Source organism: Rhodnius prolixus, unplaced genomic scaffold (assembly GCF_049639745.1).
Source record: "Rhodnius prolixus isolate KJV_2025 unplaced genomic scaffold, Rpr scaffold_3, whole genome shotgun sequence".
Taxonomy (NCBI): Eukaryota; Metazoa; Arthropoda; class Insecta; order Hemiptera; family Reduviidae; genus Rhodnius; species Rhodnius prolixus.
The window spans coordinates 6,487,980-6,507,977 of NW_027411603.1; the positions used below are offsets into that span (position 1 = coordinate 6,487,980).

The following is a 19,998-nucleotide window of genomic DNA, read 5'->3' on the forward strand; positions in this document are numbered from 1 at the left end:
AATCCTCAAGTTGATAATTATTTGGTTGACCAACTTGATCTTTAATTTGTGTCACAGAGAAGGATACAAGAAATCGTGATCAAATCTGATTTTTTTCTTCTAAAATGAAGTAGGGCTAATCTGATTTCTGAACAGGGGCATCATTGTTGTCCTATCTAGGGCTAAGAGTATGCTTAATTAGATTTCAAATTCTAAATTAGATTATCGTTCACATTTCTTCTATTTTTTTTAACGTGTTCTCAGTTTAGATTTTCATTTTTTTTCTCATGCTTATATTTAATTCAGAAATGTCTTTAAAACTAATTTTGATTGTTTTGTTTTGTTACAGGTAAGTTAGAATATTACAAACTCCACGTGTAGCGTTTATTAAATGATCTTGTAAGTAAGATAAGAAATAATTGCTTTAATGATAAAAAAAAATATATATATTTAGACGTATTTTTATGATTTTTTTTACATAATTTAGCAAAATTTCTTCAGCCAACCGTTTGATACGCAATAACTTTAGATGACGTTATGATGTGTGGTGCCGAAGCATAACCATATAAACACAACTATAAGCGGTAATAATTCTTAGTAAGGAGGGACCGCGGATTTTGTAAAGTGGTTATAAGTTTGAACTAAATAGTAAGTGGAAGATCCTCAGTTTAAGCACAGCTTGAGGTTACTTTTTGGGGGTTGGGATTGGAAATGCTAGGAGTTAAGTTTGAGCTTCCTTCCTATTTTTTAAGGTGGGCTTTACGTCCCAACTACCAAATTAGGTGTCGTGGACGGAGGCGACTAGCAAACATACTTTACTACAAATTCCTCATATTAACCATTTAATAGAATGCAAGGCCTAGACTAGTATCGCAATACAAATTAGCTTTGCGGGTCTAGCCTCTAACCGCTCGGCTACAGTGGCGCGCTTCCTTCCTGTGTCTTCGATACCTTAATTTGGTAGCTGGACTTTAAAGCGCCGGCCCTGAAAAAAAAATTAGACAATTGCTTTATTTTAATACAAATTAATTGAGAAAGTTGAATATTATCAGAAAATAGAGAAATCTGGAGTCTCCACTTCTTTACGATTTATCCACTAGACCAGTGGTCGCCAAACTTTTGAGCGTGTGAGCTAGCATAGCAGTTATAAATCTTCTAGTGAGCTACCAAGGAACACTGGACGAAAGACAGTACAATGGAATTAACACACGTTTATTGCCTACAAACATACATTTCTAGTATTAAAATCTACATATCTGACAGTAAGTGTAACAAAAAGTTAAAATGTACATTTCAATGAGAGGAGTGGAACTGTTTTTGGTCATCAAGTATTTTCTTGAAGTTTGGAGAGTATGTTGTAGCAGCCATTCTGATGCAGTTGTCCAAATGTTCATCGGTCAGTCTGTTTCTATATTTTCTTTTTATGAACTTCATACCTGAAAAAGATGCTTCACACAAGTAGGTAGAGCTGAACATAGCTTTCAAACTCAATGCAACTTGAACTACAATTGGATATTTTTCTTTGGGGACTTCTTCTTAACTGGCACTACAACTCGCTTTCGCGAATCTTGGCCTCCTCTATCAAAGTTTGCCAGTTGTCTCGGTCCAATGCTGCCACCATCCAGTTTCGGACACCAAGGAGTGTTCTTGAATCCTTCGAAACACCATCAGTCCATCGCGACCTCGGTCTGCCCACTCGTCGCGTGCCATATATATTTTCTTTTATTATCTTTTGTGGTATTTCCTCGGGATTCATTCTGGCTACGTGCCCTGCCCAACGAAGCCGTCGCAAGCTTCACCACACTCACCACGTCGACGTCCCTGTACAAACTCCTTAGTTCTGCATTACTTCTCCGTCTCCATGTTTCGCCATCCAAAATGGATCGATAGATCCGGCGAAGAATTTTTCTTTCGAACCTAAGGAGAACAAGCTCGTCATTTTTGGTGGTGACCCAGCACTCTGAGGCGTATGTTAAGACGGGTCGGATAAGGGTCTTATAAAGCCTTATCTTAGTCGACCTGGAGAGTAACTGACTTCTAAAATGATGTTGCAAACCAAAGTATGTCCTGTTAGCCAGCAGTATTCTTCTATTAATTTCACTGTGCACGTTGTTGTCGGAATTCACCTGCGTGCCTAGATAAATAAAATTATCCACCCACTCGAAGGTGTAATTTCCGAATTGCACAGTATCCTGTTTCTGCTCCGCTCCAGAAGTGGACATATACTTTGTTTTTGCTTGATTCACCTCAAGACCTATTTCTGTTGCAGCTCTCTCCAAGTCGATGAACGCATTTTCGACCGCACCTCTTGATCGACCAATCAGATCTAAATCGTCTGCATACGCCAACAGCTGAATGGTTCTATTTAGAATGGTGCCATTTGTCTGTATGCCAGACCTTCTTACAACCCATTCCAGTGCCAAATTAAAGAGCAGGCAGGCAAGGGCATCTCCCTGCTTTAGGCCTTTATTTGTATTAAACGGCTCCGAGAATTCATTTTCGATCTTTATTACACAGACCACTTCCATCATCGTCATTTTAATCAGGCGAACTAACTTTGAGGGTATCCCTAATTCCAGAAGAGCTTGGTAAAGGGCATCCCGCTGTACACTATCATAGGCCGATCTAAAATCTACGAAAAGGTGATGTGCATTCAGCCTGTATTCCCTTGTTTTTTCTAAGATGATTCTGAATGTGTGGATTTGGTCTGTTGTGGATCTACCAGTTCTGAAGCCAGCCTGATATCTTCCAATCAAGCGATCAGCGATGGGCAGTAATCTTCTATCTTTGTGGACTAAAGGCCAAATATTTCCAGTGGTAGAAAGGGCTGCAGCCAGACCACAAGCAACTCAGGGATTGCCAACCCGAGCGTGGCCGTGAGCTACCCAAAATTACCACCCCGCGAGCTACCGGTAGCTCGCGATCGACTGTTTGGCGACCACTGCACTAGTCGATAACGCGTCATTTCCTTCAGCGTACCAAAGTTAGCGTTTAAGATATCAGCAATGAGTAAGAGCTTTTTTTTCTTTATTTGGAATAATCAAAGTAGGAGAACGATGCGCTAATGTGTTTTCAGGAAGATAATATCAGCTTCCGGTGTTAACTCAGAATTGGAAAATCGGAAAACTTTTCCTTACTGAGATAAATAGAAATTTAAAATAAATATTTTTCTCCTCTTAAAAAAATAAGTTTTCTTATCGTCATAAAAAGGAATAGACTATAATTTTCTTTATCAATATAAAACTATTCAATTGATAATGTGAATATTGTTTTGTTTAAACAATAGGAATCCAAAACAAAAAACAAAATGGTCAGCAATTTGAAGTATTTTTCTTTAAAAATACTTCAAATTAATCTTTTTTTCTCTCTCTCTCTCTCTCATTTTTATTTATTTCTTTATTTTTCTGTAAAAAGAAAAAAAGTAATTATGGTATTTGCAATAATTAGACTTTACATTGTCATCAATTGTTCGGGAATGAATTGTTTAATAACTAAACAAAACAACAATGGCCTGTTTAAATTGTCTGTGTTTAACCTTCTTTTGTAATTTTAATTGTTTAAAATGCAGCATTTTGTAAGAAATTGAGACAAATTGAGCCTTCAGTAAGTCTCTCATACGAGGGTCGTTTGAAAAGTCCGTGCAAAAATAAAAACTACTTAATTTTTTGGGGTAAACCTTTTTTATTTTTCAACATAGTCTCCTTTTAGGCTTATACACTCGTCCAACGCTGCTCTAGTTTGTTGATCCCTTCCGAATAATAGGATTTGTCCAAGTCTGAAAAATAGCCATTCGTTTCTGCAATCACCTCCTCGTTTGAATAAAATCTTTTTCCCGCCAGCCATTTCTTCATATTGGGGAACAAATAGTAGTCCGAGGGAGCCAAGTCTGGAGTATAGGGGGGATGTGAAACGAGTTGGAACCCTATTTCCATTAATTTTGCGACCACAACTGCTGAGGTGTGGAGCTGGTGCGTTGTCGTGATGGAAAAGGACTTTTTTGTGGGCCAATCGTGGGCGTTTTTCTTGCAGCTCGGTTTACAAACGGTCCAATAACGATGAATAATATGCACCTGTAATAGTTTTACCCTTTTCCAGATAGTCGATGAGGATTATTCCTTGTGAATCCCAAAAGACAGTCGCCATAATCTTTCCGGCCGAAGGAACGGTCTTCGCCTTTTTTTTGGCGCAGATTCCCCCTTGGTAACCCATTGTTTATATTGTTCTTTGGTCTCAGGAGTGTAGTGATGTATCCATGTTTCATCCACAGTGACGAAACGACGCTTAAAGTCCTGCGGATTTTTCTGGAACTGCTGCAAACCGTCCTTGCACACACTTCACACGATTTCGTTTTTGGTCAAGCGTGAGCAATCGCGGCACCCATCTTGCGGATAGCTTTGTCATGTCCAAATGTTGGTGCAAAATATTATGTACCCGTTCATTCGAGATGCCCACAGCACTAGCAATCTCACGCACCTTCACTCTTCTGTCATCCATCACCATATCATGGATTTTATCACTGATTTCTGGAGTAGTAACCTCAACAGGGCGTCCAGAACGTTCAGCGTCACTTGTGCCCATATGGCCACTCCGAAAATTTTGAAACCACTTATAAACTGTTCTAATCGAAGGTGCAGAGTCACCATAATGTTTATCAAGCTTCTCTTTAGTCTCCTGAGGCGTTTTGCCTTTCGTAAAGTAGTGTTTAATCAACACACGAAATTCTTTTTCGTCCATTTTTTGAAAATCCTCGATTCAAACGAATGCCAAACACAAAGAAATAGACCGATCTGGCTGAAACTTGGTGTGTGTTCTTCCAAGAGATGCTACTAACTAAACATAACCTCGATACGCGCCAGTAGTGCTATCTCTCTGACTTTGCACGGACTTTTCAAACGACCGTCTTATATTGCAAGCCTTATAATTGCATTCAAGTTTTGTATCTTTTTGGTAGCATCAATGGCCACCATTTGCGAATGCTTTAAGTTAGTCTCGCGTTTGTTGTAATCCAACATGGAACTACATTAGTCAACAGGGGTCTGACTAGGGTATTGTGTAACTATATTTTATTGATAAGGGTTTATTGTAAAGAGGATAAGGTAAAGGCTACAAAACAACAAGGGAAACTGCCTTCAGGCTAAGGAGATTCTTCAAATATAATGAATGAATGATTTGAATGTATCAAATCTAAAATCGAAATCGTCGAAAACGGCTATAGTTGGCTTTAGCAGGTCCCAGGATCCGCCAGTTTGATTCAGATTGGTTGAGTGGACATACGAATTCTAGCTTACCCATCTTTGTGGCCTTATCCAGTCGCCAACCTTGCGCTGGCTGTGGTGAGTCCAATGAAACTATGCGGCACTTTGTAGGAGGTGTGCCCCGTTTATTCTAAAACTAGATTTCTCGTCTTCGGGAGGTTAAATGTTTCGCTCCAGTAGATTGTAGCATCTGGTAATCTTTACCAGAACTCTCTAGGTTTATTCCAGTGCACTGGGCGATTGAGTCGCCATGCTTCCTAGTGTTCTGTTGCTACTTTATTAGTTTATTGTATTGGCATCTGGCAACCTTTAGCCGGATTTGTTGTTTTGAAGCCTCGGTATCTCTGATGAGGGATCGGCGGGGAATAATGGGCATTTTGGATTGCCTGCGTTCCTTCCCCCCTTTTTTTTTTTGGTGGAACCGCCCTTCTAATACAATCTACAATCTAGCCCAAGCGTTTTCTTTTAATTTTTGACCAAGTACTCGTAAGGTTTAGCAACAACATCTCCTTAAAACGTTCTTTTTCTTTTTTCCGGAAAATTTTTATTATAAAAAGGGATTCAGGGAGAAGTTCTTTGGTTTTTCCAGAATTTCCCTGTGTTGAGGTGGGGGTGTACGTGTTTAATACAAAGAAGAGTTTCTTGAGAGACATACAAATCTTACTAAAATTCAACATTTTTATTTTTAAAAAAAAAAACTGCAGTAAGATCCAAATAAACGGAAGTCGTCTGTATTCAAAATGGATTTTAGTAAATTAAATGAAACAAAAATTTAGTTAGTTAAAGTTAGAATTAATTTTAAATTAACCATTAGCCACATTTTGGAATTCAAATGTTAATATTTATTTTTTTAAAAATAAAACCTGTCAGTCAGACTTCACTTATGTAAAACGATCTTATTAATTACAATTAAAAACACATATATTAATTACAATTATTATAATTTTCATTTAATATTATAGAAGAATATTATGAATAATTCAACAATTATAATACGTATACTTCTTTGTTGTTTAATATAATCAGAATACTGATTAATCTGCATATTTTGTCATAATCATAATAGTGCTGATATTCTTTTATTTTTTGCAAGATATTAATTTGTATTTATTTTTAATTATTTTTATTCACTTTTTCGGACTTCCGAAATCTCTTAAACGGTCATTTCCGGTGAAAGAATAAATTCACAGTAGAAAATCTGGCAAGGTCCATAATGTTCTCTGACGAGAGAAGCATCAATTCCTCGTTCTTCCGATTAGACTTGATAGATAGTCTTCAAGATTGTTATAATTAGAAAATAAAACAAAGAGTACCTTGATGACTGGGCTAGTAAATATCTGTGGTGTTGTAAGAAGTGAAGTGATTACCTGTCTATGAGATCAAGTGGCTACTGCTATTAAAAACTGTCGGTCTCTTCAAATACAGGCGAGAGAATTCTTCTCTAGGCTTTTGTGGTACTTGAAAACATAAATGGCCTCTTAATACCTGGCAATCACAGTGCTGCATCTCATCACCTTGGTTACCGTAATCTCCTCCACTATCATTATTATTACTTTTATTATTATTATATTTTGTAAAATTATGAACCCATTATATGGCGCCATTTAACTAGTTTATTATTTTAATTATATTACTACCTATTTATTAGTTAAAAAAAGAATCAGTGTGGACACTCGCACGAACGGAATAGAATTTTCTTTGAACGTATAATTATGTAGTACTAAAACTAGTTTTCTTCAATATTTTACTTGGCCCATTTAAAGGTACCATTTTCCAAAAGAAAATCTCTAAACATTGAAATGATTTTAAAAGAATAAATTTTAGGAATAGATACCAGTACCGCAATACACCATTGCTTTGCGGTTCGTGCATAAACACAATATCTGCCATTTTATAGGTTATTTTAAATTAAGAATAATCGTCAATAATTATTTATTATTTATTTTTTTAATTGATTTAACACGCGTGAACATCAGAGGTTATTTTGCGCCCGGATCTTTTTCTATGCACTGCTGGCCACCGGACAGTGTTCTCTCGTTACAGACAGACATTGTCTATCATCAGGTCATGTGAGCTGTAAGTAGCTTCTACGAGGAAGGAAGAAAGAATCGTAGCTATTTTACTCTTCTTCTTAGTAGCTTCTTCCACATTTCTCCACTGGACCGTCCGGTGACAGTATTCTGGATTCTCTGAACTTGGTATTTATATTACCAGTTTTTCTGGGCTAATTCTTTTTTTGGGCATTCTCAACCATAAGATTGGGGGGGGTCAGCAACTTGGAGAACTTGGAGGATGTGAAAGACTTAGGCTCACTCCTAAAATGTTTTGTTTTTTTGTTTTTATGACGCCATCAATCTTAAGTCTTTTTTCTTTAATTTATCTTTGTAACCTCTTCAACTGTTTCCCTCTCTCTCTCGTATTTCTTTCTTTCTCATACACACGCGCACCCACTCTACAAGAGCAATGACACATAAGTACTTTAAAACCATATAACTTTAATGATGTCTTTAATGAACTACAAAATGGAATATTCGCAATTTCCTAGAAGCTGGTAGAGGAAGGAAGCGGGTATAATATTTAATAAGGATGAGGATATTAAATGCTCGCTGTCCAATCACTCCAGGTCTAGTTTATACTAAAAAAAGAACTAGGCAATTATACATACACAATACCCATCAGACTATTCTGTAATGCCCCATCATTTCACTATTAGATTACAAGTCCAATCTCTCTAATGGTTTAGACATTAAAATTTTAGTCGATTTTTTTTTTTTATTACATATAATATATAATTTCATATCATTTATTTTATTTCCATTATATAATACGTATTAATTTACTTATTAAAATCGTATAAGTTTTATTGCATTTTAAATCGATATTAACAATAGTTAATAGTTAGTTAGATAAGTACCATGGTTTGGTTATCTGATTCATTCATACTAAAATGGGAACATTCTATAGCTTATTCTTTTTTTAAAAAATTATTTTGTTGAATTATTTTTTTTTTTAAATTGATGTAAAAAAAATTGGTAGAAGTAAGAAGACCCAAAAATGTTCGTCGTCGTTTTTGAAATATTTAGGAACTCTGGTCACAGAGAGGACATGAAACATTTGTGGACCTAGGTTCCTGTTCGCATCAAAGAAAATATTATGGTTCAAAACTCTTGCTAGAAAAGCGAAGCTTCGCATATATAAGACCCCTGATAAGACTGGTAGTGGTTTATGGGAGCGAATGCTGGGTTCAGGACCCAAGAGAGAGCCAGACAGCCTTGAGAGTATGGGGAAAGAAAAGTATTGAGGAAATGGTCCTTTGAACGAGCGAGGAGTAAGATGGAGAATCCGCACCAACTTAGAACTGCTAACTCTTTATGGAGAAACAGACATCGTTGCATGCATTGAAGAAAAAGGAAGATTGAATTGGTTAGGACTTGTGGAGAGGTTGGTGGAAACAAAATCCCTAAACGCCTTTTATATGGAAGGCCTCGGAGGCGTCAGAATAGGAGGTAGGCCAAGAATGGGATGGTTTGATGACGTCGAAGCGGGTTTTGAGGAAAATGGGTGTCCGAAGATGGAGATTTGAAGGCTCTTGATAGAGCTCAGTGGAGAGAGCCTTGATTGAGGAGGCCCTGGTCCTTTCAGGACGGTAGCGCCGAAGAGGAGAAGGAAAGAAATTGGTACGACCACTCACACGACTTCCTTTTACTTCTATTTTCCAAATGTCTTCCCTTTTCCAAACATTTAAGTCATATTTAATTATTTTACCAACACTAAGAACAGTTTAAATCGTGCATTTAACACGAAGCAGAAATACACCACAACCCAATAGTAGGTATAATATCGCCTAAAATGTTTACCCAGCCATTTTGTGCTTCCTTGCATTATTGTGGGCACCCTTTTATCTGGGCATTTCCTTTCCCCCCACCCCTCCTGTCTAAACACTAAAAAGAAACCTTCCAGTTAATAAAATATTCAAAATCAATTTACCGTAAACTAGGAAGATCGATTAAAATGAATATTTTATTCAATTTTAACGCGTGTCGTTGGTAATTTTAGACTATGTAATGTCCGCAATTTTTTCGTCTTTCTTTTTGCATAATTTACATTAATTATTTAGTCACCATATAATAGTATTTTGTACCAAAAAAAAATCGAGTAAATTCTTGTAGTACAATAATCGACTAAGTTAAACTTTCTTAAGTTTATTAATAAATTAAGAGATGCTTTTAAAATGAGCTTTCATAAAGTTTTAGGTTGACCCAGGATCGAACCTAGCACCTATATTTATTTATTTTTTCCCCCTATAACTAGATTAAAGATCTCTTAAATCTAATAGTAATTTTGAGTCGATTATAATTGTATCGATTAGAATCGTAAAGCTTAATTCGTTAATATAGCTTTTTCTATTAAATCTGCTCAACCTCTTTATTTGATGAGAAAGAGTCATGGCGTTGTTTTTTTCTTTTTTCTGATTTCAATGATGCACTTCCGTTTTCATCAATAAACTTTCTAGAAATTGAAAATTGGTAGTTGCGCTAAACAAAATTATTTTATAAAGCGTCACTTCCGCTGAGCCAATTTGCCACTTAATTTATAATGTTGGCTTTAAATATTGAATACGAATTAGTTTATGTACTCGTATATGTACTAAGACCTGAAATTGCATTTAAATTACACTTTTTGAGGGGGAACCCTTAATCTTATCTGTCAGCCTTAGAACCTGGGAAAATGTTTCAAAGTGCCTTTTAATGCATTGTGGTACTGGGTTCGATTCCCCGGTCTTTAGGCCTTGCATTTTATTTAATGGTTAATATGATCAATTTTGTAGTAAACTATGTTTGCTAGTCGCCTCCGTTCACGGCACCTAATTTGTGGTAGTTAAAAGTAAAGCCCCGCCTGAAAAAAAAAAATGTTTAAAAGTGCAAAATGAACCTACTTTTAAGTTTAAAGAAAATCGTTATTTCCGTTCTTAAGAAAAAATTAAAAAGAACTTCCGCTGGGCAAATTTTTCGCTTATAGCCGATTTATCAGTTTTGATCTTCCGGAAAATTTAATTTTGTCCGGTTCTGCGGAAGTTAACTGACAGACTGACATTCGTTACATGTGGGGGGGTGGGTGGGATATCGATAATGTTTCTTCCTTTAAGCTTATTTTTCGGAAACGTCGGCTTATTAAGTGGAATTAAAAGGAGAGAGAGATAGAGATTGTGCAGATAAGAATGGGCGAGTGAGATAGTGTGATAGAGGAGGGGATCTTGGTGGAGGGGGGCGATTCAGTGAGGATGCGGGTAATTACGCGGGTATATAGGCTGTGCTTAATAAAACGTTAAACATATTATCAGTAATTTGTCACACGCAACTAACTGACTGGTCTAATTTTCTTGTCCAGGGGGTGTTGTGTGGTGACGGGGGGTTCATCCCCCTCTTTCTTACTTGAACGGGGGGGGGCGTGCGGTTATCTCTCCGGTCACCTAATTACTCCCAAGGTGTTTGTTTGGTACTCCAACCGAACTTTCTAGTAGGATATTTTAGGGCGTAATTTACTTAAGAGAAACTAACAACTCTGCAGCAATTATAGAATATTTTTTTATAAATAGATTGGATAATGGAGAATTAGGCGTCCCCCCCCACACCCAAAAAAGAAAAAGGAATTTTAAATTAAAAGAAAAAAAAAATTTGGAGTAATTATTTGTCACCTCACGTTTTATCAGTTATGTTCGTTAATACTTCCTGCTGCGCATCATGGGCAACGTGCTCTGGAGGGGTCTCCCGGGGAGGGGGAAATTCTAAGTTTCCGGAAAATTGAATCACATTAAATTTAAAATGTGTGGTTCAACACGGATGGCTCCAAGACGGAGTAGGATATGGGAGCGGGAGTGTACGGGGTGAAGCCGAAATGTGGGTTTTCGGTTAGCCTAGACAAACTAGGCTATGGTCTTTCAGGCTGAGCTAGCTGCAATTAGGGTTCTGTGCTGCCGAGATTAGCGGGCGAGGAATTATTATTATTATTTTTTTCCTAGGGTTCCCCACAACTCGTGATTCCCTTCAGCCATCGCGAGTAAATGCTTTCTTCCAAGTGACACGGTCCTCTGCCTGTTCCTCTGTCAGACCATATCCCGGCCATCATCTCCTTCACCTGGTCCCTCCACCACACTTTTGGGTCTTCCTCTCTTTTTCCGGCCATCCACCTCGCTGACCATCAACACCTTAGGCAATCTCCTCTTTGGACCCATCCTCCTTACATGTCCCATACCAAGTGGGTGCCTTAGCCTCTCTAATCTCCAGGACGTTTCTCACCACTGCCATCCTTTCCCTGATATCCACATTCCTCACTTTGTCGCGCCTCGAACATCCTGCAGATCTCCTCCAAAAATCCATTTCTTTTGCTAGGAGTCTCTCGCGCTGTCTTCTGTTCAACACCCATGTTTCTGCGGCTTACAATTTTTAATTCTAAGGTCGTAATTTTCTCGGATAGTCAGGCTGCTCTACGAGCTATTAGTTCCTACCAGGTCAACTCAAGGCTGGTTCAGGGACTGTCTGGGTGCCCTGAAGGAAATTAGTGACCAGAATAAGGTCTTTCTGGTTTGGGTACCTGGTCATTCAGGATATAAGGGCAACGAAGTGGCAGATTTATTGGCTCTGCGGTACACTTCGTAGGCCCGAAGACCTGTTTTGGGGTTCCAAAGTGTGTTAAGTCTGCGGCCATTAACTTATGGGTGCAGAATAGGTCTCAGGAGTGGTGGCTAAGCCACCACTAGGTAGATACAGGCGAAGGAGTTCATTAAAGGCTATTCGCCGAGGCTGACTGCAGAATTAATCCGTCAAGGCCGCGTCGGGGCTATAAGGATGATTGTAGGCCTATTAACTAGTCTACTGCAGGCCCCAGAAAACACATGCATCGCATGGGCACCTGGTGGATGATAGCCTTTGTAGGATCTGTGTCAGGAGAAGGAGGAGGAAACAGCACTGCACGTGTTTTTGTCAGTGTAAGGGGCTTGTCTGGGCTAAGGATGGTTACTTCTCGGGGTAGGAAAAACCAAGGCGTGAGGAGCCTTACCCAGGAGTTGCTCTCCAGAATTAAGAGTCTGTATAATAGTTCCTTTGGAGGCGAGCTCTAAAGTCGGGGAGCCACAGTAGATCCAAAGGGGTCGCGGTGGCGTAGGCCTTGAGGCTGCACTAATTTAATCTACTCTATTCTAAATTTAAAAAGTCGTGCGAGTGGTTTACACAAAGAATGTTTTTATAAGTTTCCTATTTCAGAACTATACTGAATTGAAAAAGAATCCACCACAGCATGGCTACTCGGATTACAGCCGCGGTCCTTCCGGCAGTTTCCCTCAATTTCTATCGCCCAATTTCCTTTGCATAGTACAGCCCACCGGAAACACTATTGATACATCTACAATAGTTTTTAGAACAAGCAAAAAAAGATAGCAGCAGCGTTTTAAACATGTTTCACTTGGTGTAGATCATGTTACTCCGACATCATCTTCTCAAGCAGATTGTCCCCTTCTTCTGCATTCTTAGCCACCAAACCCTTTTCTTTTCTTTTCTTCTTCTCCATTCTCATTGTGTTCAAACGGATGCTGGGTACTTTCTTCATTCAATCCGATCTTTTCAACATTTCCATTCTATTTCTTTTGTGTGGACGTGCAAGGAGATGACACGGAACTATAGAAATGTTATTCAACAACGTATTTTCTTTAGGAGATTCTTAATTATTCTAATTAATTATCTAATAATAATAAATTCAATTTCCTACCTTTTAATTTTAATTATTAGTGTATAAGGGAGAGGGGGCACATTTGAACAGAATTTACATTTTCTGTTTACAGGGTGCCCAGAATCGTAATTATTGAACCTTTTTATTTTGTTTTCTACAACTTTTAAGTATTCTGAACAGATCTATATCATTTCGCTACGAAGACATAATATTCTCCAGGAACATCTATGTGCTTAAATCTATAGCAGAGCTAGCAATGAAATATGAATGTATTTAAAAGTTATAGCCGATTAGAATGAATGGAAGAAAATGATTAGAGAAGGATTACGGTGAATTTAATATCGGTTAACCTATAAGGATGGCAGGAATATAGAGTACTGATCCATCCATTAGTTGTAAGTTTGTATGTAAATAGTTGTATATAGTAGAGTGATGAATGAGTGAAGCGAATGTATTTATAAGTAAGAATGGAGAGTGAGTGATATTCTAGTGATAAGCACCTAGACGATGCTGGCTGTATGATGGAAGTCAATGCCAAAAAAAGCCCCCCCCCCCAAAAAAAATACTGATCTATATCCAATAAACAGTTGGTACTTTACATAGATATCTATATTTATATTTTAAATTTAAAATGTTGTGTCAAATGTTAATATCTGCCCCACTGGTGGCGTAGCTTTGAACACAATATAAAATAGAAAGAAATGATATTACGAGTACTTTACTCTGTATCTACCTTCTATCAGTTATTTCTCTCGACTACTACATTACTTTCTCTTTTAAACCACTGTGATACCTAGTTCAAGAATCAAGAAAAACCAAAAAGTTCGGGGATGTTATACCCGAAGTGATAAGATTCTAATAGGGCGGTCCACTGCGACCCCTTTGGATCTATTGTGGCTCCCCCCACTCTAGAGCTCGCCCTCCAAAGGAACTATTATACAGACTCTTAATTCTGGAGAGCCACTCCTGGGTAAAGCTCACCAGGCCTTGGATTTTCCTCCTCCGAGAAGTAAACATCCTTAGCCCAGACAAGCCCCTCACACTGACATAACACGTGCAGTGACGTTTCCACCTCCTCCTCCTCCTTCTCCTGACAGAACCTACAAAGGCTATCACCTGCCAGGCCCCCATGCGATGCATGTGTTTTCTGAACCTGGATGTTATACCCGGAAGTGATGGGTTTTTGGAAACAAAATATTCGGTTTTTTGCGCTTCTTAATGTAGTAGGTTCGGACCACTTTCCCCTTCTCTGCGATTAAACCCAAAAAGAAAGTCACAAACTTGCAGGTCGGTAGGGCGGCACTAGTGCTGCACGAGAAACGAGACAAATCTCGGTTTCGGTCTCGGAACCGAGACCGAGACCGAGACCGAGACGAGACTTGAGCAACCGAGACCGAGATCTAGACATGATATATATCTCGTCGAGAAATCTCGGTCTCGTCTCGGTTTTTCAAATATTAATTTTTAGCTACAAAATTATAAAATTGTGTTCTTTATTAATAAATAATCATTACGGGTATTGAATTAATTATTAAAAGATACGATTTTATTATATATGCTCAATATTACTACATCTATTTGACTTCGAATTACATAAGTAAAGTAAGCAAAGTAAAGTAATCGCCTATTTTTTCAGGCGGGGCTTTACGTCCAACTACCAATTAGGTGTCGCGGACGGAGGCGACTAGCAAACATATTTTACTATAAATTTCTCGTATTAAACATTAAATAAAATCCAAGGCCTAAGGCCGGGAATCAAACCCAGTACCACAATACACATTAGCTTCGCAGGTCTCGCACCGCTCGGTTACCGTGGCGGCCCCCTTCGAATTACATCATTTTTACATAAATTTCACTATTCATATCATTCATTCATTCAATTTCATAAATTTCACTATTAATAATCTAATACTTTGAACTTTGATATCATTTGAATTATATTTTAGAATTTTGGAATTAGTGAATTTGAAAAAAAAGACTATCTATGCACCTAAAAAATATTGCCACAAATTTTCGTTTTTAAGATACACTTTGCCCAAGCATTGATACATAAAAGAGCTTTTACTGAGTCAGAAGTTAGAGAAGATCTTCTATTGGTCATTATCATCGCAGCTTGCGAAAATAATCTTTCCGATGGCACTGAAGTTGCACAGATACTAAAAATATCTTTCGCCATTCTAGACAAATTTTTGAAGGAATTCTCAAGTGTTTTCCACCATTCTAAAATGTCAACGTCTACTGGTGCTTGGTCTAATTTGGTGTAATTAATGATTTCTGTCTTCCATGCTTCGGTGATATTTGCTGATTTTTGAGCAAATGGTGCAAAAATATTGATGCAGTCGTCGTCGTCGTCAAAAGGTGAATCATCAGATTCTTTATCTTCACCACCAGCCATAACTAATGGAGCGGGAAATTTGTTGGGAGGTGTATTTTTTATTTCACGAATCGACTTGTTATAGGAGGCAGATATGTTATTTGGGTCTTTCATTTGGCGCGTTTTTAACATCTTTTTGAAATTATATAAAGATATATAACAGTAATAGTAATATATGATGCATTGAAGCGTAAGTAGTTGTCTTCTTTTACACACATTTTCATTACCAATATATAAATTAAAATAATTATTAGAAAATAATAACATTTTTTGAAACGATTATTAATAGCAAACCGCTTTTAATACTTAAACAAAAATTCAAAAAACCGAGACCGAGACCGAGATATCTCGACGAGACCGAGATCGAGACTGCATAAAGTCTCGCCTCGTCTCGGTCTCGTGCAGCACTAGGGCGGCACATTTTTACTGGTGATGTTGAAATGTGTGCCCCCATCACCTTCCATAAAAGAAAATGTAATATCCAACACTTTTTGCAAGCAAATAGAATTTTTGTAAATACTAGATTTAAAAATACGAATTCCAAATGTTAATATGGGGCTAACAATATTTACACCTTGTCCACCACAATCTTCACCAATACACTTCCAAAATCTGCCACAAAAATTTTTACTTCCACCTTACAAAATATAACCATTCCTCAATTCTGGACTTTACCAAACAATTGGAAAACGGAGGGAAACTCTGTCCAATTATACAACAGGTATACCAACAACATATGGAGAAAAATTACCAATCATAAATTTTTTTAAATATTTGGCGCGAAATTTAAAACTGTTCAAAGGTGCCCCCCCTCTCCCCAAACTTTATTTATTTGTTAATTACAATAATTACGTATTGCCAAACAATTAAATTCAATCAGCTGTTTAATGAAATTATTAATTATTTTGTTAATTTGAAATTAACCTACAGCTGTTTATTGACGTCACATCTCATAAGGGATCGCTTTATAAGAAATTAAATTAGGTACTTTCAAATTCTATTTTTCAACACGCATAGTTCATTCACTGCAATATGAAAAGTCTTGTTCCCATAATTATCACTTATCAATGAGTTAAGCTTATTGTAATTATTATTATTTTCTGTTTACTTTCTATTAAAAAAATAAACCCTAATAATATAATTACAGACAAACTTTAATTAAACTAAATCACAGCCTACTATTTAATATTGAATAAAGTAATTTGAATAAACTAAGTGTTATTTCTCTCTCTGTTTTTTATGTTCCAGGTAAGTGAATTGTTTACTTTGCTGCTGCATGCTAATTGTGAGTATTATCATTTCTTTTTATCGTTAATTTTTTTCGCGTTTTGTTAATTTTTAATTTTTGTTTTAATTGTTAATATTTGAGAATTGCTTGAAAATTAATTGTTATTGTGTGCCGCCGTCAATACTCGTCAATAATACTGGTACAATAACCGCAACGTACTTCCTGTTTAAAAAAGATCGCCGCCGGATGAAGCATTTTTAAATACCATTAATAGCGTTTCCAATTCTTTTTTTTTTAAGTCTCTTAAGGTTTTCCATTACATCTACAGGATGCATTATTTTTCTTCCAACAAAATAAGTTCCTCTTTTGATTTCACCTTCAATGTCTTCATGGCCAGGATTCCTCCTTCTCTTCGGCGATCACTACTTGGTTCTCCAGATTCAGTCCCTAAAATTGGCACTTCTTTTTTTCATTCAACTATTCAACCATTTTACTTCCAAGAAGGATTTTAACCAGGATTTTAAGCGTGGACAGTGTGCGAAATTAAAATCAGACAACGACAATGTATACTCGTGTCGAACGCAGGGGGCAAAACAACCAAAAGTTTACAACGTCATAATAGTCACTGCAGTGCACTTTTTCCTGCAATCTCTTTCTGGGGGCTTACAGATTACCAAAGCATTCTGTGCTCATTCAAAAATCTTGCACCCCATCACCTTCCATAAAAGAAAATGTAATATCCAACACTTTTTGCAAGCAAATAGAATTTTTGTAAACACTAGATTTAAAGAAAAGAGAGCTTTGAATTCTCTGTGCAATCATGAAATCATGCTCTGAATCTCTATCTGAGGTAAAAAACGGCATTGCACAAAGGTTGAGAGCTTCTATTTATGTGAGGTAATTCCCCAATCTCTAATACGGAGACCCAAACATGTACCAACCACTTATCATTTGGCTGACTTCCACCGCAGCTCTATTGGTAAGATAAAGGAAACATCCCACCAAATAATATTCCTTACTGTATTTTATTAAAATTTCGAGTTTTTATAGTTAATGGCAATTTTATATTTTTCACAACGAGTATACACGTCGAACGCACCGTAACAGAGGTTTGGTTTGACGTGTATACACGTAACTGGTTTAAAGAATATTTTTTTTGGTGTAATGCAAGATTTTCTTCAATTACATCTTTCAAAGGAGTTCCGTTAACCTGTTCTGCATGCAATTCCACTATATTCCCATAATCCTGATATTCTCGATATCAAAAATTTGACTCCAATCGCAATACTTCCGCTTCCTTATTTTATGTGTGAGATAACGGATAAGATAATCTTAAACATGAATAAACAGAATATCTTTTTCTTTTTCTGTCTTAGAGGACACTTCTAAATTCAGATATTTTCGGTGGGAACTCAATTTAAAAAAAAAATTTAGCATGATCGCATCACTTCCGGTGGAGAAAGTTGAAAAAAAGTATAATATCCGTATAAATGAACAATAAAAAGCATTAAACGTGCCTAATCTATCTAGAAAGCATTGTATGTAATCAAGGTTCAAAGGAGAGGGGGCATTTCATCTTTACATTTTGCTTTTTTATGAATGGAACAATAACCCGAACAAAGATAGGGAAGAGTTTCGTGTTTTTTTTGTTCTTAAAACAGGAAGTAGGCGTGGTCTTTAGTTCGTTCGCTTAAGCGTGGATTATATAAACGATGTCCGAATTATATTTATTTATGTGTGAAGTGTGAGCTTAAATATATAAGTGGCGTACTGCAGATGTTTTATTAGTAAAAATACCAAGTAGAAGAAAAAAAAGAAGACCAAGTTCATTGGTTGTAGCGAATCAATTAGTGCGAGAGAGGTAAAGAGCATTGCTAACAAAACTGTATTAAAGACTGTAATAAAAAAAAAAATTAATAAATAAAAAAAAAATTAATACGAAAATGCCTAGGCAAGGATACAGTTGTCTCTAATGCACATTTAATGATCGTCTAGTTAAGGGAAGTAACGTACTAATCTGTACAGCAAAGCCATCTGGTGGGCGTGTGCGTTCTCTGACGAAACTAACGCTAACTACCATCTAGGAGGCTGTGCGCTAAAGATTATTCTCTAATATAATTCATAATTATCTTATCCGTTATCTCACACATAAAATAAGGAAGCGGAAGTATTGCGATTGGAGTCAAATTTTTGATATCGAGAATATCAGGATTATGGGAATATAGTGGGATTGCATGCAGAACAGGTTAACGGAACTCCTTTGAAAGATGTAATTGAAGAGAATCTTGCATTACACCAAAAAAATATTCTTTAAACCAGTTACGTGTATACACGTCAAACCAAACCTCTGTTACGGTGCGTTCGACGTGTATATTCGTTGTGAAAAATATAAAACTGCCATTAACTATAAAAACTGAAATTTTAATAAAATAAAATAAGAATATAATTTGGTGGGATGTTTCCTTTATCTTACCAATAGAACTTCGGTGGGAATCAGCCAAATGATAAGTGGTTGGTACATGTTTGGTCTCCGCATTAGAGATTGGGAATTACGCACACAAATAGAAGCTCTCAACCCTTGTGCAATGCCATTTTTTTTACCTCAGATAGAGATTCAGACAATGATTTCATGATTGTACACAGAATTCAAAGCTCTCTTTTCTTCTCTTGTAAAAGCTCTTTAGCGTCTCTAGTTAACTGGAGCCGTTGCATAACGCGAAGCGGTGCAAGATATTTTTGAATGAGCACAGAATGCTCTGGGAATCTGTAAGCCCCCAGAGAGATTGCAGCAGAAAAAGTCGCTTGCTGTGACTATTTCGACTATTGTAAACTTTTGGTTGTTTTTGCCCTGCGTTCGTTCGACGTGTATACACGTCATTGTCTGATTTTAATTCCGCACACTGTGGGTTTTTTTTTAAAGACTAAATTCCACGCTTAACTGGCTAAAATCAAAATAATAATAATAGAAATGATTTATTTAGTTGGCCTTAGGAATACTTGTTTCTTTTCTCTTTTTTAAATAAATAATTTGAAGTATAATCAGTATGTACATAAATAGAAAGACGATGATGGTAACACGAGAACAAAAAAAAAATATCAAAATGTCCCTTAGAAGAATGCACAATGTATGATTCAGGATACATTTTTTTCGTAAGGTTTGAAAATAATAATAGATAATAAATGGGCGTGGAGAAAAATAGAAGCATATGTTACGTGTTAAATGAGAGGTTTCATACTGTTATAATATTCCATATTTCAATCTGTTAATATCTAAATAAATCATATTTTGCGGTTATTCTCTCTCTCCCTCACTCTGTCTCTCTCTATTTATGGTAGAAGTGAGAGTAGGGGGTGAAATTTGCCAAATTATTGGTTGTGTATGAAAAAGGTGGAATATAATATTGTCATCGTATCGAGTGTAATCAAATATAATATTACGT

The 19,998-nt window shown here is 36.8% G+C and overlaps 1 protein-coding gene across 10 annotated transcripts in view; it reads left to right on the forward strand.

Moving 5' to 3' along the window:
* Sp1 (transcription factor Sp8) overlaps positions 1–19,998 on the forward strand; it is a 251,211-nt gene that overhangs the window by 136,176 nt on the left and 95,037 nt on the right. For 2 of the 10 annotated variants that reach the window (XM_074125737.1, XM_074125738.1), the window contains exon 2: positions 16,579–16,615. The exons of 6 other annotated variants lie outside the window; for them this stretch is intronic. In XM_074125737.1, the coding sequence (XP_073981838.1) occupies positions 16,607–16,615 (9 nt within the window). In that variant the 5' untranslated portion in view covers positions 16,579–16,606. Of the gene's footprint in view, positions 1–355; positions 379–16,578; positions 16,616–19,998 lie in introns of those variants that run through there. 2 more of the 10 variants (XM_074125736.1, XM_074125745.1) reach the window with 2 other exon arrangements.